This window comes from Filicampus tigris, chromosome 14 (assembly GCF_054856515.1).
Source record: "Filicampus tigris isolate MCC_2025a chromosome 14, RoL_Ftig_1.0, whole genome shotgun sequence".
Taxonomy (NCBI): domain Eukaryota; kingdom Metazoa; phylum Chordata; class Actinopteri; order Syngnathiformes; family Syngnathidae; genus Filicampus; species Filicampus tigris.
In genome coordinates, this window is record NC_141230.1 from 13,542,698 (window position 1) to 13,566,966 (window position 24,269).

The window sequence follows — 24,269 nt, forward strand, 5'->3', positions numbered from 1 at the left end:
AAATACGCCCATGCATGGAAGTAACAGTAGTCTGGCCTAAGGGGGGCTCGCAAAGTTCCGCACTGCAGCTTTAAAAAAAAAAAAAAAAAAAAAAAATACAAATGGATGCATGTGTCTTGGAGGGCTGATATAAATAGACGTGAGGAATGCTGAAGCTGTACTTTTGTCTTTTGGCTTCTTGCTGTAGTCAGTTAAAAGACAGAACATCTCCTCCGAGGGCAAATCAATGCTTCCCCCCCCGTCCGTGTGCTTTTGTAACCACTCACCCCGTCTTGGCAAAGTTTGTCCAGTAGGTCATCACCACGGCGCTCAGCATCACATCGTTCTTGGAGAAGTTACAGTTGAACAGATCGGTGGGCCCCACCATGGGCACGCCGAACACGTACGGCACCTACGGACACACACACACACCCAAGGATGTCGAGGGGGGGCAGGCTTTAGTGCGACAGGTTACATGGGTTCTCTTGACAGGAAACCTAGGCTTAAATGACTCATGGCAAAATGTGATGTCACAGTGTCAGCGGAGGCAGACACGTCTTCATGCTTCAGGGAGCTGAAAGTCATTTCTCTAAACTCATCTTCAGCTTGACAGTTCGGCTCCAATCATTCGGGGACCGAGATCCGGCGCGACCGTGTCCTACTATTCACAGAGCCACACACACGCACAGAAGCACACATACTGTGTGCTGACATATGGATAGTGTTTAACAGGGTTGTAATAGTTTGGGATTTTTCATTATAGTTAGTTTTGTTTTGTTTTGACTTTAGTATTTTAAGTTCACGTATTTTTTATTCGTTTTTGCAGCTGGTTTGTTCAATTTTCCTGGTGGTCATTTGTTTTTGTTTTTCGGAAATGCTTTGTTTTAGTTTAGTTTTTTTTTTTTAATTAGTTTCAGTTTGTTTTTTAATGTATGGAGTTTTTGTCGAGTGCAAGAATAAACAAAATAACAAAAAGGTCATGAAATAACGTGTAATGAACTACAATCCTCAAACAACTGTTTGACCTTTCTTCTTCTGTAAGTACACACATCAATAACAGAAAAACACAAAGCATACGAGCCCGTGTACGACATTATTGACAAAGTAAAAAGGAAGGACATTTTAGCTGTAATTTAGTTTTATACTGTAAATGTAAGATGCAGTTTCAGTTAATTTTCATTTTCTTCTCTCTTTTTTAAAAAAATCATTTTTGTTGTTCACAAAAATGATTTTTCAATTTTTATTTTAGTTATTTCGGTACTTTTAAACTATAATAAACTTGGTGCTTGAATCCTCTATAGGAAAAAACATTTGAATAGTCACAATTTTAAAGGGGATGTCAACCCAAACATATTCCTTTCCAGAATGTTCTATGCACACCATGAGTCTAAACACGGCATTCTGATTAATGAGCCGTGATTGGTCGTTATCTGAGCCCTGAGCAACTTCGATGTCATCTTCGGTCGACAGAAGTGACAAAATGGCCGCCCCCTGAGATGGCTAAAAGTGGGTGCATTTTGTTGCTTAACTCATATTCCACACACTTAATATTAATCAGAATGCCGTATTTCAATGAGTGGGCCTGCATAAAACATAGTTGGGTTGACTTCCACTTTAAGTCTTAGAAAACAACTAATATTGTACAGTTTCGGATTTCTTTTTACAGTTTGAAAGACACTGTATATCAGTGAAATACATATTATTACTGATTCAGGTCATTAGACTTGACATGAATGCAATTTCTTGATAAACTGTGGGTAAATACTGAAATGCTTAATGAAACATGGAATAATTTTGGAATGATATGTAATGATAATTATAGATATGGAATGGTTTGGAATGATGTTGAATAATATGGAGTGATGTGGAATGGTATTGGTGAAAATGTGGAATGATATTGAAAGATATGGAATGATGTGCATTGATATTTTTGAAAATGAGCAATATGTTGGCTAGAAATTTCATTTGTAATTTCATATAGTCACAAATTTGGATGTTTCGTTTGTTGTATTCTTTAGCCAATTCCAGGTAAATATACAAAAATGTCAGAAAAGGGAATATTAAAAGCTGTGTGAAGTGAAAAAGTCTTAATGCAGGTTAGGTATCGTAAGCTGCACTTCTAAAGTCCCCAATAATTCTCTGAATCTTTTAAATCTCTTAACCCGTTAATCTTTTACACATCCTCAGTCTGCCGTCGACAATAAAAAAAATCCAATCTCCACGCTGTGGGTTGAGCGTGGATGACAGTGTGCTACTGCTCACCAGAGATTTGCGGTTTGCCAGTTTTATTATCACTGTAATATATAACATTTTCCACAAGCGTGATTATTACCGCAGGCAACCATGAGCGCAGCACCTCTCCTCTGTTGCTAGATTTATGTTGATCAAGCACAAGAAGCAGTCAGGCACATCAGGCGCGTTAGCAGCAGCTATGCTAACATTAGCATGTCCGCCCCGTGAAGCGCGGTCCGTTTAATGGAGTCGTAAAAAGAGGGGCGAAACAAAGAGCTACATTTTTATGAAGCTGGCGAGGGGAAAGCTGTGTGCGCAGGGTTATCAGCACACTTTCAGGATTGCAGCGTGCAGGTGGGCGGGAGGAGATGCTGCCGCAGTCCATCTCCATTAGCTGCTAACATTCTGCCTTTTAGCTACTAACTCCCAACAGCAAAGTCTTCTAGAAAGATGGCGTATGGTCTCCTAATGTAAAATTAATGAGTCTCGTGTGAAATAATGTGATATTGACAATGTATGCGGTAGGTAAGTTTTGACCACAATTACTTTTACGATTTGACTTGTATCTGCTTGGGGTTCCTCCCTCAAACTACGTCTGTACTCAAATTTCCATTCTCATTTTTTCCGATTTTTAGTTGTACAGAGCCCCGGACATGACACAAAATGCTCATTTGCGGCCACAAAATAGTTATGTGTGCACAAAATACACATTTGGGGTTCGATATCATTTTGATGAACAACTTGGACACCTAGGTAAATAAATGGAGCATACTTTCGCTAGAAACAATTGCAATTCATACTGATCATACTGCCGACGGTGAAGCAACCTGGCTAAGAGTGAATTTAAATGACACTCTGTAATAATAATTCCTTGCAATGGCAAACTTTTCAGAATATCTTTGTAGCTCATCCCCAGCCTCAAATAAAACTCAATCATACTACCCTTGTCCATTGTATGGCTTCAGATCTGGCCACAGATGGTGTGCTTGATTTGCTTATCCAACTGTCCACTATGACTCGTGGCCACAATTAAAAAAAATATTTCCCCCATGTCATGTTTGGAGCTCTGTAAAAAAAAAAAACAGTTCCATGTAAGGACACCGCTTAACTGTATTATCTTACCTCATCACCGTGTGCAGAGTCGGCCCAGGGAGGCGTGGCTTCGCTCTGGCAGTGGTGGTAAAAGGAGTAGAAGTAGGTGGGTGAACCGTACTGAGCGTGTAGGTCCGCTGTGGCGATTGCCGGAGCCACCCATTGGTGGTCTGTGAACAGCGCCACCAGAGTCTTCCGTCGGGTCTCCGCATTGTCACGGTCGGCCCAGTCCGTGTACATGAACCTTTGGGTTGAAAACACCAAAGGCACACCAGGTTAGTCAATCAATTCAGGACATCATCGATCAAATGTTCGCCACTAAGTACATGACAGCATGGATTTTGGTGTCAGGCAATTGACAGCTGAAAAATAAGGTGGCTTCAAGTCATCGCAAATGCTTCATGGAATGTAAATCATTTGTAATGTGACATGTTGCAGGAAACAGAAGGACCAGGCGCCGTCTCTGAGTCATTTTGCAACAGTTGCTTGGCAACGTGATTCTAACAAACTACCGTTCAAAAAAAGGCCATTAGCTCTCAAGCCAAATAGACATGACGTGTAATTTATTACAAAGCTGTTTCCCTTTGAAGCCTCAATGCTAAGCTAACCAATTGACACGGCGAGATGACAAAAGTTGAATCCTAATTCAGAATAAGAATAATTTAGCGGACTTTAATCAGAACTAGACATTTGCAATTCCTGGAGAAACTGCAAGTGAACATTGGAATTCTGAATGAAAAAATATTGAAACATGGAATGATTTTGAATGATGTGGAACAATACTAAAAAATATGGAATAATATTGAAAGCTTCAAATGATGTGAAGAATATTCAGTGCAACGAATGATTTTTGAAATGTGTCATTGGTAATTAATGTGTAATTTTAAAACCCTACTTTGACACCTTAACCCCATTTTAAAACCCTACTCTTAAACCGTAACCCAAGTTTAAAACCCTCCTTTGAAACCCTAACACTAGTTTAGAACCCTACTTTGAAACCTTAACCCTAGTTTAAAACCTTACTTTGAAACCTTAACCTTAGTTTAAAAAACTACTTTGAAGCCCTAACCCTACTTTAAAATCTTACTTTGAAAGCCTATCCCTAGTTTAAAACCCTGCCTTAAAACCCTAAACCCTCTTTGAAACCCTACATTGGAAGATAACCCGAGTTTAAAACTCTACTTTGAAACCATAACCCTATTTTAAAACCCTACTTTGAATCCCTAACCCTAGTTCGAAACCCTACTTTGATTCCTTAAACCTAGTTTAAAACCCTACTTCGAAACCCTAACCTTAGTTTAAAAAACTACTTTGAAGCCCTAACCCTACTTTAAAATCTTACTTTGAAAGCCTATCCCTAGTTTAAAACCCTGCCTTAAAACCCTAAACCCTCTTTGAAACCCTACATTGGAAGATAACCCGAGTTTAAAACTCTACTTTGAAACCATAACCCTATTTTAAAACCCTACTTTGAATCCCTAACCCTAGTTCGAAACCCTACTTTGATTCCTTAAACCTAGTTTAAAACCCTACTTCGAAACCCTAACCCTGCTTAAAAACCTGAGGTTACACATTCTGCCCCGTTGGCTTTCTGACCATTGGATTTTTTTAGCTAACTAGACATTTACAATTTCTGGAGAAAGTATGTCTGAAATACTATCACTGTATGTTTGTAAGTCTGAAATACTGAATGAAAAAATATTGAAACGTGGAATGATTTTGAATGACGTGGAATGATGTTGATAAATATGGAAAAATATCACACCATGTCATTGCCATCATCGTGTGTTTCTTGACTTCGTTTCCATTAGATTTCGTTTTGTTTCATGTCTTGCCATGTTTTCCCTGTGTCACTTATTTCATGTCTTGTTTTGCTTGTTAGGGTTTCCTTTCCACCTGTTCTCGTTTGCCCAGTCCCTTGTGGCAACCAGTCAGCTCCCTCCAGCCACTCGTGACCTTGTTATCTCTTTAGTTTTGCCTGTTTTTAGTTCCCATGTTTCGTTCAGTCTTTGACGGTTCAATGTTGCTGTCACATCTCCTGCGTCATGTCATATTCACAGTCGTGGTCCTGTACCTTTACCCATGTTTGTTTTGTTACTTTGATTCTTGGGTTTTTTGGGGACTTTGTTCATTTAGTATTTTCAATGAGTCCACATTCCTTGTTTTCCCTTTTGTTTTGTTATTGAAAATAAATACTTTGTGAGTCTTCCTGCCGGCCCTGCTTCTTCCCCACACTTGGGTCCTCCACACTCCACCACGCAAACCACAAACCTTGATAGTCAGCTGGATAGACTCCAGCTCTCCACGAACCTGAACAGGATAAGCGGTATAGAAAATTTATGTAAAATTAGATTTTTTAATTTTTTTTTCGATTTTCTTCATTTCATTGTCCAAGACACGATGGCCCATAATTGAAAAACTGTGTCACGGACAGTGTTGGCTAAGTTTTTGATTATTTATAACTAGTCATTTAAAAATAACTTGTTACACTACAATACGAACTCTGAACTCATTGTCTATGATGGGCTCTGTAAAGATTTGGCAGTACAACTAATTGACCTTTTTTAATGAACAATGCATACATTACCGCTTTACAGCAAAATCCTATATTTTCACTAATTGCATTGTAGCGTGCTACTTCCGAAACAGTTCAAAAATCTAATTGAGGATAGAATCGCGAGCCACAACAACTGCCGTAAGGGAAATCAGATTTTTTTTTGGGGTTTTTTTTTTAATGCATTTTAAATATATCTTGTCATTGGATATCAATGGCCCCGTTCACACTGACTTTGCTGTTAATTGGCACAATAGAGGTGTAACGGTGTTCGGATTGTGTTCAAATTCCAGGGGGGAATTTTAAAACGGCTGCGCTCCGGCTTAAAAACAGAATGTAAACATCTTCACCTGATACTCTCTCTGAGCGTGTCGCGGCCCTCCGGGTATCCATATAGACTGTCCACAAAGTCGGACACGGCGAAGTCGAAGTCCTCGGCCGTGACGCCGTCCTCGGAGTCCACGATGCCCTCCACGAACTTCACCCCCTCGCCCTGATTCACGCCCAGCATCACGTCGTAGTTGAGGAACTCCCCCTGCTCCATCAGGATCTGCGGGTCATCCGGTATCACGTCGCCGTCGATCACCGGCGCGAAAGCCGTGTGGTACTTGGCCGGCGTGACGTGCTGCTCCACCAGCTCTCGGTAGCTGCGGCCCTGGAGGCAGGCCACCAGTTGGGTGCTGTCGTCGATGCCGCAGCCCACCCGCTCCCCCAACTGTCGCGCGTACTTGCTGGGCTGGTAGTTGACGGCCCAACTGGCTAAAGCGCTGCCGCTCTGGATGATGGCCCTATGGAACAAATCTGAGGCAGACAGGAAGACAAATTAGAATCGAGTTCTTAGGAGGATGTGTGTGATTTTTTCTTTTTTTTCTTTATTGAGTTGAAACTGGGGGGTGGTGGGGCCAGCAATGTGGAAAATTAGCTAACATGTCTGCCTCACAGCTCTAATGTTCAGCGTTTGAATGTTGGCTCGGGGTTTCCTGTGTAGAGTTTGCAAGTTCAAACCCTAACTAATTGATTTGAAACCCACAATTGAAATCCCCTAACACTTTTTATAAACGCATACCCTGTCTTGAAACGCCAACTTCAAATCCTAACCCAGTCTTGAAATCGGCATGACAATCCATAACCTCAACCCTAATTTCAAACACTAATCAGGACTTGAAACCCTAGTTGCAAAATAGTGCTTTGGTTGTTTCAGCGCGTGTAAACGGGGACTTGCCCGCATGCCAACGGTAGCGATAGACAGCCTACTGTATATTAAAGTCCCCAAAGTCAAAGTGAGTAGTGAACCAAAATGATTCTGTAAGTGTATCTTGTTAGCATTAGCCATTAGCTGCTGCATCAGAATATGTTACTAGAATGTTTTACGTGATGTTCATTGGTGAAAGTTACCGTTTATTGATGCTTACGTCAGTGGCAATCTACTACTACCAGTAGTGGCGTGCTTTGTTTTTCAAAATAAGAACATACTACAGGAAGTGCTCTGTTCATTGTGAACATGTTTCTAACGTCATTGCTAACAGCGTTCTTGATTGATGTCACCTGTAAGTGTCCTATTTGATTATTGTGCTGTTTATATAATTATTTTAAAAATAAAACACGCACACACACGCGACGAGTGAAGAATTGGATGCCTTTGTGAATTTATCACCACCCTTCCCCTGTGCCTGGTGAGTTCCGAGTTTGCCACTGAAAAAAAAAAGTGGGCAGTGGAAATCAACATTGGCGCATTGTGTGAAGCCGCTGAACAATCGGACAGAGATACATTTGATTTATTTGAAATTTCTTTCTTTCTTGCGGTTCTTTGTGTTTATATTTTTTTTAAAAAAGAAAAGGAGGGGACCCTCCTTATGTATTTGTTTTGGATTGCACAACAATACAAATAGCGACGAATATTTTTTGTTTCGTACTCACCCTCGGAGTAGTGAGACAAAGTGAGGAGACTGACGCAGGAAGCTCCAGCTCCGGACCCAAAGACGGTCACCCTGTTTGGGTCTCCTCCGAAGGCCGCGATGTTCTCCTTCACCCAGCGCAGAGCTTGGATCTGGTCCAGCAGGCCGTAGTTGCCCTTGGCGGCCTGGTCCCCTGTGCTCAGAAATCCTGCAGAAACACACACTGGGTAAACACACGACGTACGTATATAATCATATTCAGTAATGTATACAGTAAAGCCCCTCATCAGTCACGCTGAAGCTGTGTAGCTGCTCAGAGTGTAACCCTGGTTTGAAACGCTAACCCTTTTTCTAATCCTGGAAAAGCCTTAATCCTGGTTTGAAAGTGTACTTTAACCCCCTGGGTGATGCCTCAACCTGAATTAGAAACCTTAACTGGGCCCAAAAACCTAACTTAAAACCTTTATTCTCTTTTAAGAAGGGGAAAAGTGATTTCAAACCCAAAATTGAAACTACAAAACTTGTCTTGGAAACCTGATTTGAAATCCAAACATTTGCATGAAACCCTATTTTGAAACGATGATTTGAATGAAACCTAAACTTTGCTTGACACCGTATCTTGTCTTGCAACCCCAAATTTAACCCCATATACTGGCTTTAAACCCTGATTATGAACCCTTTCTTGCAGCTCTAAACCAAGCTTGAAGCCCTGATTTAAAAACCTAACCTTGGCTTGAATCCCTATCCCTGCCTTGTAACCCCAATTTGAAACCCTTCACCTGGATTGAAACACTAATTTAAAAAACTTAAAACTCTTAATCCGGAGGCCAAACCTCGTCTTCGACCTTAACTTAAAACCCTAACTATGGCTTGAAACCCTAATAGTAAACCCCAATTTAAAAATCAAACTCTGGCCTAATCTTAGCCTGAATTTGGAAGCCAAAACCCTGTCTTGCAACTCTAATTATGAACCCTAACTTCAAAACCAAACCCTGCCTGGAAAGCCTAACCCAAATTGGAAACCCCAGTCTGAAATTGAAACCCTAACCTATGTTTGAAACCCTCATTTGAAACCCTAACCTTTGCTTGAAACCATAACTCTGTTTTGAAACTCTCATTTATAACCATAACCTCTGCTTGCACCCATCCCCGGGCAAGCCAGCTTCCGCCATTGGACACAATTACAACACAAGGCTTTTAAAGTGCACACTGTATATCTCATCAGTGCAGAAGCTCATTCAGAGTAATGCGAAAGGAACGAAAGTAAAAAATGTAAAACTCATTCATTTTATAACCCACCAGTAATCCTCTCAAACAAGAAGCATATTAATGGCCAATTAAAGCCCGTTTCCAATTTTAGGTCGCTTTGAATATTCTGTATGTGTTCACGGTAAGATCTAGGTCAGCATTGGAATTTTGTAAGACTGTTCAAGACATGCTCGAGTTCCAGCTGAATACGATTAGGGGAAAAAAAGAAAAAAAAACTCAGTGCTTTGCATCCGCCGGCTCACCTCACACATCCAACAAGTACGACGAAGAACGGGTGAAGACGCCGCCACCCGTGATGATGGATGATGATGATGATGGTGATGATGAATGTGATCTTAATGGAGGTGATGTAAACACAGAAGATGGAGATGATTAAAACACAAACACATGACACGAACAGTCATTAAAATTCAAGCCATTCAACAAACTTAATGAACATGTTTTCTTTTTGGGGGGGGCGGGGGGCCTATGCATGAGGAAGTAGCAGATTTGTGTCATTTGTTAGAACACCGCATGAGCCTCTCCTGAGCTCAAATCATTAGGGCCCAAGCACCAGGCGCTGGGAAGACCTGCTTGCAATGGCTTTAATTTTTTTGACAAATAAATCACCTTTAGGGGGACTCAACCACCAGAAAAACATCAATTTTTGCGAATGCTTGTAAAAATCAATGGGCCCAGTAAAAATGTATGTATTTTAGGGGTCCCTAAACTAAATCCCAAAACGTACTAAGGAACGCCCCCTGAAAAAGAAAAAAAATGCCCTTGACACCAGTTTCATATAGGGATGCACAAAAAAGTCTCAAAATTGCCCGAAATTGAACACAAAGTTTGCTCTGGCAAACTCATCCATCCATCCATCCATTTTCTCCTGCTTATCCAGGTTTGGGTAACAGGGGCATCAGTTTTAGCAGGAAAGTCCAGACGACACTTTCACCAGCCAATTCAATCAGCTCTTTCCTGGGGGTCCTGAGGTTTACCATTTAATGGGGGATCCCTATTAGTTTTCACCATGGTCAAGGCTGCTCTCTATTCTTCCTTGGGTCCCTCATAGCAATTACAGACAAATTCAACAATATTCTTTTCCAAAATCACAACGAAATTCTGCCAATCCTTCCAATCCTCACCTGGCGCCTCTCGACGCGGAGGAGCAGCAGCTTGATTCCGAGCCCCTCCCAGATGACGAGCTTTTCACCTTATCTCTAAGGGAGAGCCGCCCCGGACGCCCTGCGGAGGAAATCTATTTCGACCGCTTGTATCCACGATCTTGCTGCTTCGGTCATGGCCCACAACTTGTGCTCATAGGTGAGGGTAGTAGGGTAGTCGACTGAGAGTTTCCGTTTTCGACTGCTTTTCCACCACAATAGACCAAGTCCGCACCTCAGCACACGTTGTGCCAATCTGTCTATCGCTCACCTGCTCCACTCTTCCCTCGCATCGCATCATGGATAATCCACCGAGGTACTTGAGGCAGCACGTCCGCCTCACAGTTCAGAGGTGGTGGGTTCGATCCCGGCTCCGGCCTCCCTGTGCGGCGTTTGCATGTTCTCTCAGTGCCTGCGTGGGTTTTCCCCGGGTACTCCGGTTTCCTCCCACATTCCAAAAACATGCATGGCAGGTTGATTGATCACTCTAAAATTGCCCCTAGGTGTGATTGTGAGTGCGGATGTTTGTCTCTGTGTGCCCTGCGATTGCCTGGCAACCAATTCAGGGTGTCCCCCGCCCTACTGCCCCAAGACAGCTGGGATAGGCTCCAGCACGCCCCCGCGACCCTTGTGAGGAGAAGCGGTATCGATAATGGATGGATGGGTACTTGAGGCTCGGAGCAGAATCTCACCACAACAGGGAGTGCACTCCACCCTTTTTCCAACGTCAGATTTAGAGGTCCTGATCTTCATCCAACCACTTCACACCTGGCTATGAACCACTCCAGTAAGAGTTGACAATCACAAGCCGACGAAGCCCACAGTATCAAGCTAACAGTATGCAAAAAGCAGAGAGGGATAATACGGAAGCCACCAAACTGGACACCCTCAACGCCGAGAAATTCTGTCCTTTGACGAACTCCTACAAGGAAAATGGCCCAAATGATAGTGACGGGAAAATGAAGCTTCAAATTTGCTTCATGAACCAGTTGTTGTATTTTTTGACTCCTCTAGATGACACTGTTGGTCAAGTCAGTGTACTATCAGCCCAATGTTATACGGAGATTTAAAGATCATCAGGTGTGCTTGGGTCTAATTTCACTTCAGTGATAAAAAAAAAAAAAAAAAAAAAAGTATTTATTTATATACTGCAGAGACTTAATCTTTCTCATCTACAGTATGTATGCCGGCAAAGTAGAGTGACAAGCAGAACAATTAAATGCCCTTCAGCAAGATAGAAAGTACAATGAAACCTGTTGCCTTTCATGCAACAGAATAGCAGCATTGTTTTCAACTAAACAGGCACACGTCTCACAATGACTAGGTAAATTTGTGAATAAATTCAAACGAGATCATCAATTTCTGTTTGGTAGTGTGCCGTAAGATTTTTCTCAGAAAACAACAAATAAATTTCTGAGCCTTAGCCCAATACATTTATAAATCTGTACTTGAAAAATGGTGTGACGCCACTTAAAATGCTTTTGTAAAACCTACGCTAATATGGGCGGATCCTGGATCAATATTTAAAGCGTAAGTCAACCCAAACATATTTTTTTCAAGAATATGTTCTATGCAAGCCCACTAGTTGAAACACAGCATTCTTATAAATTTTTGTTTGTGGAATAAGTGTTAATCCACTCGTTTTTAGCCATGTCTGGGGGCGACTTTTGTCTTCTGTCGACTGAAAATGACATCAGAACTGCTCACAACGACAAATCACGGCTCAGATTCAGAAAACAGGTCAGCCGTGATTGATCGTTGTGAGCAGTTGTGATGTCACTTTCAGTTGACAGAAGACAAAATGGCCGCCCCCAGAGATGGCTAAAAATGAGTGAATTTTGCTGCTTAGTTTACATTCCACAAACGCAAAATTAATCAGAATGCCGTGTTTCAACTGGTGGGCCTGCTGGGAACATATTCTTGAAAAATATATGTTTGACTTCCGCTTTAATGATCACTGAAACAATACCCAACTTACCACTTTGATTTTGTTTTTGTTGTTGCATATGTTGCCGTCCTGCGAAAAACGTAACTCCATTTTTTTTTTCTTCATTTTTCTTATTTTTACATGAATGGTGTTTCCGCGTTACAGACATCGCATTAATGTGAACATTTTTAAAGTTTGCAAAATTGGAGATAGGTGTTTTTCACAGGACAGTGGCGATATTTTAATTGTACAAAACTCACGCACAAGCATTGGGCTGGTGCATCTTAGCAAAGATATGCGGCTTCCCGCACTGGGGGAAATTATCTCAATGATTTGCATGTGGAACTGAACTCAAAGCTAGAATATAAAATATGCTTTTAATTATTTAAGGAAACGGAGCACATAAATGCTACTCGCATACATTTTTTTAATTACATTTTTAATACCACTACATGAGAAAATGATTACCAATCACTAATGATAAAGCATGCTGTGTCAGCACATGTTGACCTTGGAGAAGTAGTGGGCGGAAATTGCGCAATCATTATTAATGTAAGTAAAGGTGTGATGTATCATCACTTTTGAAAAAGAAATCATGCGCTCACACAAAAGTATACAATGTAAATATGTGCTAATAACCTGAGTGCTCCTCATAAAAATGATGCCATCAGTGTTTTTCTGTCATTATCATTCTATTGTTTTTACCAAGAAGGAAAGGATTACATGATATTCCAATCTATAGAGGCTTTGTGCACTGCAGCGTTAAGATAAAAAGAACACATTGCAACGAGTGTCGTGCAAGATAAGATCAATAGAAACATCCTTTTAAAACAAACAAAAAAAAGAAGGTTTCCGATAAAGAACTCGTGTTGCAATTATGAAAACAACCACAACCAGATTGTTGAGTTTGTTTGATTAAGTGCTTGAAAATGTATAACCCAATCACTTTCTAGGGCAATCCTTTGCTGTGCATTAGCAGTGTTCATGATGCCTGCACTATATCGTAGAAACGTGATGTGCGATATGGATGTTGACTATAGCAATATTGATATTATTGCGATATTTAACATGGACCTAAATAAATGACATCTTTATTATCTCATGAAAGAAGTACTTTTTTTTTTTTTTTCACGCGGCAGAATAAGCAAGCTCAATGTGTTCTTAGCAAATTCATTGTAATTCCCCTTGATAATGTCCAACTATTGGGTGGCGAAGTCGGCATCCGACTGGTCGAATTCAGATAAAAGCGTAACAATTCCATAAAGAAATGACTGCATGTCTTTGCGACATGCATATTGCATAGGCCATTGTTGCGATATGTCGATATTTTTTCGATTGATTGTGCAGCCCTAGTATTAATAAGATGTTTCTATAGTATATAATGTTGTATGACATTAGATTGCATTACATTCTGCTTGTCTGCAAATTTTTCAGTCCAAATCACACACACAAAAAAAAAAGAGCTCCCCTCATCCTGTTAATTGTCATTCAGCAAGTGTGCAATGTTATTAGCAGACCAAAAATAGCATCATTGGTAATTATACTGCTGTTGCTCCTCTCTAAAGTGGTAAATAAGAAAAAAATGGTAAAGTTCAGCATGCATTGTTTGCATACAAACAAATGGCTTATGCGGATATTGCGCACTCATTTGGAACGGTAAAAAATGAACACATGGTGTGGCTACACAGAACATTTACTGTATTGCCTCAAACGGACTCCGCTGTGAAAGACGCCGGACCAAAAGGAATCAATACATCACTGAAAAAACGCCACAAATCGCGGGGCACATATAGACAAACAAGCATCCACACTCAAATTCGCAGCTAAGGCGGATTACCAAGAGGAAACATAGACAAGCATGAGGAGAACATGCAAAATCCACACGAACTGAGATTCCATCCGTCGTTATTTGCTGACTAACCCAACTCTTTACTGGTTTTGTGCTCAAGCCAAAGCCATGTCTAATATACAAATTTTGCTTTGGTCCCATCGGATGCCAAGCAACTATGTTAAACTGAAGAGAGGAGCTTCATTTAGTCAAGTCATAGCTCTTTCGAATAGAAAAAGATGGAGGGGGAAAAAAAAAGATGAAGCCTGTCCCAGCTGACCAGGGCAAGAGGTGGGGTCACCAGCCGGTCAGGTGTCATCATTCGTTTGTAAAATACAACCTTATTTTCTTATTTAGAAAATTGCATTTGTACTCACTACAGTTGAGTAAACACTCCTTGTCTCGATACAAAGAAATACGTTATGTATTATCATATGTAATGTTAAAATTAGGGATGGGCTAGTACTGATACAAGCTATCAGTATCGAGTTGATACCAGCCTTATTTTATGGTATTGAGCACTTGTGGAGGTTGCCGATATCAGACACTGATACTTAAGGCAAAAAAAATAAAAAAATCGGCAGCAGTTAGCACTATACTTCTGCAGTTTGACGCATCGGTAAACCATCATCTGTGTCCGAAAGACAGTTTGTTTACTTTATTCCCGATATTTTGACATTGTATTAAAGGAAATTTGATATTTGAAAAATACGAGCAGTATTGGTAATCGGTATCAGTGAGTACTTGTATTAGTCTGAAGAAAGTGGCATCGAACATCCCTCGTTGAAATGTAAATGTTTTCGTTTTTTTTCCTGTCACACAAATTTGATTGGAAATCCACACTCGCGCAATTTCACACATCATTTGCCAGTACGGTCTTATTTTACCGAGCACGCCCAATCGGTAGTTGAGCGTGATGACGATGACGTTGCCGTAGCTCGCCAGCACGCTGCCGTCCATCATGTTGCCGGTGCCTTCTGTGTACGAGCCGCCGTGGACGTAGACCATCACGGGCCTCTGCCCGCCCTCCTCGTGGATGTCTGGGAGAAGAAGAGTGAGGATGAAGAGCGCGTGCGCGTAATAGCGAGTGACAGCCCGATTGGCCTCCCGTCCGTTTGTATGCGTCCAATCAATCTACGGGCAGGTGGCGCCTCCCCTGCATCCTTATGATTTGGCCGCCGACCCGCTTCCCTTAATCTATCTGCAAGTGGGTATAAATTGAAGCATGTGAGAGTGTTCATGCTGGTTATGGAGAAAAACAAGTGTGTGTGCGTGTGCGCTCGGCATGTATGAACCGCTCTGCATGCATGAGTGAGTCTTTGTCCTTCTCACTTCCCTCCACAAGTAGAGGCGCAAACCCCACAGCAACCGGCGCAGGTGTCTGCATTTTAAGCTCCGGCCCGTGCATGCAGAAGGAAGAATTACAGTGTAAGCGCTAAAGTCGGACATAATCGGATCCTGCACGCTCATTTCCAAAATTTAAAAGATTTTTTTTTTTTTTTTTTTTAAACAATGATCACAAGAAATACAAGAAATCAAAATGATCTATTTCAAGGTCAAACTGCGGTCATCATAAAACATTCACTTACTGTACAGGTAATGTGAGTAACAATGCAACATACTAAACAGCCACACAAGTGTAAAATGAAGTTAACTGCTTTTTAAAACTAAGATGAATTAGAAGAACTGTGAGGAAGCTCACTGAATTCCAACATTTTAAGAGACTTAAAGCGGAAATCAACCCAAAGACATTTTTTTTCAAGAATGTGTTCCCAGCAGGCTCACTAGTCGAAACACGGCATTCTGATAAATATTGCGTTTGTGGAATAAGAGTTAATCCACTCGTTTTTAGCCATCTCCGGGGGCGGCCATTTTGTCGCTTTTGTCGACTGAAAATGACATCACAACTGCTCAGGGCTCAGGTAACGACCAATCGCCGTTGCCCTGTTTTCTGAAGCTGAGTCGTGATTGGTAGTTACCTGAGACCCTGGGTAGTTGTGATGTCATTTTCAGTGGAGAGAAGTGACAAAATGGCCGCCCCAGAGATGGCTAAAAACGTGTGGATTAACTCTTATTCCACAAACGCAATATTTATCAGAATGCCTTGTTTCAACTAGGAGGCTTGCATAGAACATATTCTTGAAAAAAAATCATGTTTGGGTTGACTTAATCTTTAAAGTGTTTATTACCATGTCCTGTTTCCTCATTTTTGGGAGCCAGTGATGCGTCTCGGCCGCAGCACGGTTCACCTTTGCCTCTTTATGGGAGACCTTGAACGCCTTTGTTGGCACCAGAGGTTATATGGCGTAATTGCAATGTGCATGTAGCTAGATAGCTGTGCTTCTAGCTGAAAATACAAGTTTCACAGCATTTGGTAGACATGCCCAACGTTTGATTTTCCACAATTATGAAGCCGCATTTTATCTACTCACAAATGTTTTTAATCATTGACATTTGGCAGGGTTGTTAACACTCATCTCTGCATTGTGTCAAATCTAGAAGACTTTTTTTAGTTTCATTTTACTGGGACTTTGAAAACAATCAACTGTGGCACGCCTGAATTGAAAAATGTTCAACTCGTGCGTCAGCGCACTGCAGGGGCGGAGCCAGATTGACAGACTGCCCGCCCAGTGAGATTCATGAAAAAAAAATATATACTTTTAAATTTTAAGTAAATTATTATTAAATTATTTTTTATTTGCATTTTGTTGCGTTTTATACTTGACTGAATATTAAAAATGACATAATTGTGGTTGTCTCAGGAAGATCTGGACTTCATATTATTCAGTTTGTCATTTTATTTGAATATACGATGTGTCAGGACAGGAGGATTGTGCTCAGTGAGAGAAATATTCAGGCCCAGCAGCCTGATTTTTCCAGGCCCACCTATTAGCCACGTTCTGGCTCCGCCACCTGGCGCACTGTAATGACATCTCATTCTACAACATTAGCGTTATAGATGGTTGATTTACAGATGAGTTGGTTTAGAAAAAATGCACTGTGAAGACACGTGTACATGCACGTGCATGATTTTGATGGGAGGGGAGGGTTTTATCTGATTATTTATGATTTTATTATGATCGTTATTATCAATATTATTATTAACTCATTCACTGCCGGGCACTTTCAGACCCCCTTTTACCGTAACGTTTGAAAAAATTTGAAAGTAAATATAAATAAATTCCTGGTATTGAATAGCTGCACTGTGCAGAACCAAATAAATCCGTGTGCGTTTGAGTTTTGTGTATTTATCTACCACTGCACTTCCTTGACACCAATTCACAACATTGGAGGGCTTTGGCAGCATCTTAGTATTTGAAAAAGAGCACAGAGGGCCCACACGAATGGGTAAATAATGAACCGCAAACACGCAAGGCTTATTACTTTTATGTTTTCCCATTTGAATGACAGCTAAGAATGCCGCGACGTTTACGTGCATCCTCACCTTCCTCGGTGGGCACGTAGATGTTGAGGTAGAGACAATCCTCACTCTGGTGGGTCAGGTAGGTGGCCGCTATGTCCAGGTTGGCCGTGAGCCACGAGGGCATCATATCTCCCAGCATGCTCCTCTCGTCCAACGACTGCGGGCAAACGGGCGCAAACTGGGTCACGTTCCGGATTCCGGGCCAGGGCAAGGGCGGCTCGGGCGCTTGGAAACGCCGGTCCCCGGTCGGGGGCCTGGCGTAGGGCACCCCCAGGTACTGGATGACGGGGCCCAAGAGGTCGGAAGGCAACGGGGTGAGGACGCCGCGGATGCGCCCCTGCGCCGTGGACACGACGGGCACCGTCTGCTGGGCCCCGCACAGGCTGAGGTGGAGGAGGCAGACGGCGGGCAGCGAGGAGACCAGCCCGAGGGGAGACGAGGCTTGCCGGGGAGATCGTCTTCTCCTCTTCGGCTCGGGCATGGCGACGGGAGATTGGGCGATGTTCACTTTATGTTGCTTTACGAGCCTTCAGTGGGATACGGCACTCTCGTGAAGCTTGGCCCATAAACACATCGCGCGCGCACACACACGCGCGCCCTGACCCTCGCGAAGAACTTTTCCCTCCTATGTGTGTGTGTGTGTGTGTGTGTCATTCAGCGCCTCTGAGTGTGTGGTGAGTCACTTGGCGTCATTCCCTTTGCGTCTGCGTGTGTGTTTTAAGTGATTGTGTGTCCTGTACTAGCGATTGGAGGGGGTGTTCATGTGTGTGTGTGAATGTCTGGTTATGTAAACAGTAGCATCACTGTTCCTCTGTCACTCTCTCCTTCCGCTCAGCCCCATGACAAGCCCAAACTGCCTCCTGGAAGAGAAGAGGAGGAGGAGGAGGAAGCGGCGACGGGGAAAGGAAAGGACAGAATGACATCATTAGTCTTCGTCAATGGGATCGAGGTGTAAATCAAGCCAAAATGTCACACACACACACGCACACAGCTCAGGAAAATGAAGAGACCACTTATCAGTTTCTCAAATTTTTTACTATTCATACCTGTATGTTAGAGTAAAATCAACATTTTTGTTCTATTCAATAAACTACTAATGACAGAAGTCCCAAATTCCATTACAGTACAGTCATGCCTTCAGATGTAAATTTCATTTGTTAATGAAACCGTCTTCCCTCTTCAAATAGATACAAATGATTTGTGTCGGCCTCCTCCAGACAACCAAATAATTTAGTAATCAGGTGTTTTTTTAGCCGTAAAAATTGCACTCTAATATTACACTTTGTGAAAACATGAAGTAAGGACATCATTAGACGCAATGTAAAGAATTGGTTGCCAGCCAATCGCAGGGCACACAGAGACAAACATCCGCACTCACAATCACACCTAGGGGCAATTTGGAATGATCAATTAACCTGCATTGCATGTTTTTGGAATGTGGGAGGAAACCGGAGTACCCGGAGAAAACCCACGCAGGCACGGGGAGAACATACAAACTCCACACAGGGAGGCCGGGGCCGGGATCGAACCCACGACCTCTGAACTGTGAGACGGACGTGCTACCGCTACCAAGATGCTAAATATAAGTCCGTGTGCCTATGGAATTCTCCGTTGTATGTAAGGACAGGCTGCGCACAGGCCACGTGGTTGTTTTAAACACACAAAGTGCCATTCCCGTTCTTTGCCGTTTACTTTGACGGTAATCTTCAGCTTGGAGATCTTTTTTGAAAAATATTTACCAATTCTCATCTTACCGCCGCTTGTTATGAAGTGAGCTAAGGACAACGATCCAAAACACACCAGTAAGTCCATTTCCGAATGGCTTACACTTATGTGTGCATATGCGACACGACACGCTCACACACACGCATACACTCACGATAGACTTACATACGCAAAAGCAAACGCCGCCGTTCACGGTGACTGCTCAGCTTTAGCTGGTTTGTCAGCGCATCAGGACTGATGTGTGTTAGTGTGTGAGCTGCAGACATATGTCACTCCCCTGCTACGCCACCGCGCGCATCCCAAGATACTGTGGAGGGCAAAGTGGTGGAAGGGGAGGTGGGTTAGTGTTGCGAGGGTAGAGAGTCACGTCACACGCTTAATTAAACCGTGAACACACATGAGCTCCTGACTCCAGTGGTGTTAAGATGCCTGCACACACGCACACGTTCTCTATCTCGGTCACACACATGCACACGGTGTTTACTGTTCATATCCCCAGCACAGTACAGTTGTAATTACAAATACACTGACTTAATGTTATCATACACAGACACACACGTACAGAGTGAAAGGTTGAACAAAGGTTGGGATTTCCAAACATTTCCCCATAGGAAATGATGGAAATTGAATTACTCTCCGCCGGGGTTGACCTGGCACAAGAATAAAACTTGCATTAACTGCACAGGTAAGGTTTTTAAGTCATGTAACCAAAGACGCATCATTTTTTATTTTTTTTATTTTTTTTGTATTGATTGGAGTTTGAAAGAAGTTTTGATTCGAAAATCAGGTGCATCCGCCTGTGCCATTTCAGTTATGTTTTTAAATCAATGTTCAAAACGTTTCTTTTTAAGTTACCCCACAAGCTAGCAAAAATGAGGAAAAAGCAAAAGTCCTCGGAGAGTTTATTTGGGAAGAGGAAAAGGCCAAATAATGGAGACAAAAGCCTACAACTTCCAGGGAAAAGAAAGCTGCTTTTAAAAGACACTATCAGCAGTTCTTCTTAAAATGTGCTTTTATCACTGCAAGGTGATTCTTACCAAGACTGCTCTGCATATAGGAGTCTTGCAAATGGGGCAATCAAGCCTTTAAAACTGCCACACAAAGGTTCCATTTCCAACATCTTTGCAAAGAGTGATTTTCTGTAACGATAATGACCCCAAAAGAATTTTTACAGGGTAGATTGGATGTAAGTAACACACCATGGGTGTCATTGTCTCCCATTACCCATCACCCCTTGACGGGGACTCCCACAAATGCTGCTTCCTAAGGAACCCGTGGCACAAAAAAAAGGATGTTTACATGACACGCTGAAGGCTCAAGGATATTTTACAGTACTCAAATATGACAAAATGACATGCACTTCAAGGGATTCCAGGGAAAGCAGTTTCATAAGTTTCTCTTTCAATATTCAATTCAAATGAGTTTTATTTTTAGTAGCACTATAATCGCAAAAGTCACAAAGGTTTCCACAGTCAAATCAAAACCTCTAAATCTTCACAAAAACATATTTGAATTATGCATAGACATATAGAATCATATGATCCAGTGGTTCGCAAACTTTTTACACCAGGTACCGCCTTAAAAAATACCTGACTCTCCAAGTACCACCATGATGGCTAAGATTGAAATACAGTCACGAAGGAGGCCTAAGTGTTCACCAAAAACAAGGAAGAGGTATCATTCCTAAAGAAAATATTGAATAGTTTTGTTATGAACTCAAATCTGTTACTTACGTAGCCCTTTATCTTCAGCATGCGGTGTCCAAAGCGCTTTCAACGCCTCATTCATTCACGTATTTGAACGCATATCTACGTATTGAACCAAAGAAAAACCTTTCCTTTGTATTTAAAAATAGCTTGCTTCAACTTCCAGGATCCCTCGTCACACCCTGGCCAATGGTAGAATCCAGGGTGGGGTTTTTTTTTGTTGTTGTTATTTTGTTGCCGTAAGCACTAGCGCTAAGCTAACCTATCGTCTCCTGTCCGGCGTCCAAGTGGCCAAACTCCCTTCATATGCAGCTGTGACAGCATGAGAGGCCAGCAGTGAAGTAACAACAAAGACGAAGGCCTTGATACGTTGCCTAGCTGGACTTTATTGACAGAACACTAAAAAAAAGTTGCATTTAATGGTCACTAGCCGACCAAATATTCTCAGACACACGTCAAAATGAATCTTTGTTCATATCCACAAGAAGGAGAACAGCAATTAAATCAGAGCAAAGCTTATTTATATTTGAATATTAATTACAAATCAACCCATCTCAAACTGTCAGGCAATTTTGACCAACTAGAATAGGTTGAAAAAGGTCACAAACGATCTTGCAGACCTGATTAAAAGACACCACACATTAGAAAACATTGTAAAATAAAATAGGTGTGGCATAGGACCTAACGCTCTCTAAAGGCAGAGGGGGCTCACACATCTCATTACTTAACCACTAACTGCCAAACTAGAGTAAAAAAAAATAAGTTAATCGTTGTCATGTTATGGTGAAACAAGCAATTCGTAATTATAATGACAAGCCACGAGGTGGAAATAAAAATGGTGTCAAATGTTGAGCACCCTACCCTTGATAACAAGTGTATAACAGCTATCCAGTCAACATCCAGCTCACTAGCGGCTAACGTTAGCATGCCCACTGTGCCTCTGCATCTTTACTATACGCTCACTCGCCCATGTGGCAACCGGCAATCAATCCTGGCTCAGCGTTGCATCATCTCCAGCAGGCACGCCGCTGAAAATGGACAAAAGTACTGGGACATGCTGAAATGAGGGCTAGAGTGCTATGCTGGCGAGATTTGCTAAACTTTGTGACTCGATGTCACGTGAGATGTTGGGTTTATTTGGAATTTTACATTCGTGAGTCATAGTTTGATTTATTTTTTTTTTTTAATGTTTCCATTTTCTACAAGGTTTTGTCCTCATTAGAGTCAATAAACGACATCTTGGACTGGTCGTCAGCCAATCACAGGGCACCAATAGACAAACAAACTCTCACATACACAACTATGGACAATTCAAAGTATTCAGTGAGCATAACAAGCATGTTTTGGATATGTGGGGAAAGGTCGGCATACACTTCACACAGAAAGGCAAGATTCGAACTGACAACCTCTAGACTGTGAGGCAGAGAAACCAATCACTATCGCAATGTTCTGCTTCATTTAAAGAAATGTACTGTAGGCCTACATTATTTAACTTGTGCTCCACTGAAAGATGCACCCTTTTGTCCATTTCTTCTGCACAAGCACACAATATTCAGAGTGCACAGGGAAAGTATTCAGTCACTTTTCTCCTCCACATTTTTTTGGGTAGCCTTATTCATCAACGAAGTCAATTCATTGCCCCTTGAAAATGTTATTTCCAGCATGCAACAATGACAAGGTGGAAAAAAAGATCATTGAAATATTTGCTGGTAAGTACAAAATAAAACACTCACGGTGCATGCACAGTCAATACTTTATTGAAGCCCCTTCGGCAGCAATTAGGTTCCAATGATGCTGCAGGGTATTTTTTAGGGACGTTTTACTTTTTTTTTCATAAACTTATACAAACATCAAAATTGATGTTGGACTTGGCATTGTGTGTCCAATTTAGTACAACAATATTCATTTTTACCCTATTTGGAATACATTGTGACTACTTTCTGGATACACTGTACATATATTTCAAGTAATTGATGTATTTCCTTTTAATCAGCAATGCGCACGTGTTATTTTCAATCCACTCTCTCTCACACACATGCACGCACACACTTTAGTCTCCATCTCTGTCCCACACAAGGGCTGTTTATAAGCCCCGAGCACAAGTGCAGGTTTTCCTCTCTTCCAATAGCGAAAACAAACTCCTTCTCCATTTCATTACACACACACACGCCCACGCACGCACGCACGCACGCACACGCACACAGACACATATGCACCCATACAGCTGCTATCAATCCCAACAGACCTTAGGGCAGAATTATAACACACGCAGACGCCCAGACAGTGCAACATCAATTCAGTCTAATCACACACACGCACGCACGCACAGATATGACAGTGTGGAGGTGATCAGCCTCGCTCCTCCCACCAGCACACCACGGCGGAGGAGTATGTGTGCGCGCGCGCGCGTGTGTGCGGGCGTGCGCTGTCCAAGGTGCTAGTTAACATTCCAGTGGTGATCACACGCACGCACGCTGCTGAATAACGCTCCATTTATCAGGACAAATCCCTGCAGCCTGCCACCGTGCAACCACCCCCGCGGGGCGTCCTCGCACGCCGCATTCCCCTCACAGTAATACTAATAAATAAAGCAATTTCAAGAATAGCTGGAATAACTAATAATAATTGTGATTTCGACTAAAGAAAAAAGCCCAAACCTGCGTCCGGCGCTGTAGAGAGCTGCCTGAAATGTGCGCTCACGTCCGCTTTGGTGCACCGCGTGTCACCGCGGCTGAGGCGCGACGTGGCCGGATGGGATATTTGGAGATGAGACTTCTAATGCTGATGCTGCCGATGCTGCTTGCGGGCTCGTCGTCCCCTATGAGTGCAAACCTGCGCCACCCCCCCCCCCGCACCACACACACACACACAGACACACGTATACGCTACACAAAATATTGAAAAACAACATAAAACAGACCCCCCCCCCAGAAAACACTGCAATCCTCGCAACCTGTAATCCAAATGCAATAGCGGCCGTTACGAAAGGAATTGAAGTGGTTCTCCGATGGGATGTGAAAGGCCCAGGACGAACGATCAATCTCCCCCCCTCTCTCTCCTCTTCGCTGACTCCCCCCTCCCCATCCAACCCTCTCTCTCCCTCTCTCTGGTGCTCCCCCTAAATGCGATTGGACAGTGATGCAGCGTGCAGCTACAGATCCAATGATGCTCACCTATGAAAGAGAAAATGTGCACGCCATTACATGAGCGCTACATATGCTTACACACACGCACACTTGTTGTTGGGCATGAGTTGATGGTAAGTATAAGTACAGTTGTAAAGAACAAAAAAAAATGTAGCTCCTGATCACTTGATGCCAAGGTGGACAGTGACCTCTTCAGGAACAGAACAGGAGAGTCTGTCTTCTTTCTATTCTATTCAGCCCTTTTTCTTCCTCAGGCCCATATGTGTGTATGTCCCTGTTTGTGTTCGCGCGTGTGCGTGCGGGTAAGTGTACGTGTGGTAATACAGCCCGCAGTTGTTTCCAACCGTGTT

At 42.4% G+C, this 24,269-nt stretch overlaps 1 protein-coding gene across 4 annotated transcripts in view; it reads right to left on the reverse strand.

Annotated features, from left to right (window-relative positions):
- LOC147136437 (neuroligin-4, X-linked-like) overlaps positions 1–23,802 on the reverse strand; it is a 37,628-nt gene extending 13,826 nt beyond the window's left edge. For 3 of the 4 annotated variants that reach the window (XR_015089480.1, XM_086050911.1, XM_086050913.1), the window contains exons 1-7: positions 23,431–23,802; positions 17,364–18,202; positions 14,806–14,958; positions 7,775–7,960; positions 6,208–6,658; positions 3,334–3,547; positions 267–391 (exon numbers count right to left, since the gene is read on the reverse strand). Coding sequence is in view for 3 of the 4 variants with exons in the window: in XM_086050911.1 (XP_085907037.1) it covers positions 267–391; positions 3,334–3,547; positions 6,208–6,658; positions 7,775–7,960; positions 14,806–14,958; positions 17,364–17,823 (1,589 nt within the window). In the remaining variant the exon portion in view is untranslated. Of the gene's footprint in view, positions 1–266; positions 392–3,333; positions 3,548–6,207; positions 6,659–7,774; positions 7,961–14,805; positions 14,959–17,363; positions 18,203–19,232; positions 19,375–23,430 lie in introns of all 4 variants that reach the window. The other variant, XM_086050912.1, reaches the window with a different exon arrangement.
- Positions 23,803–24,269: the final 467 nt, after the last annotated feature.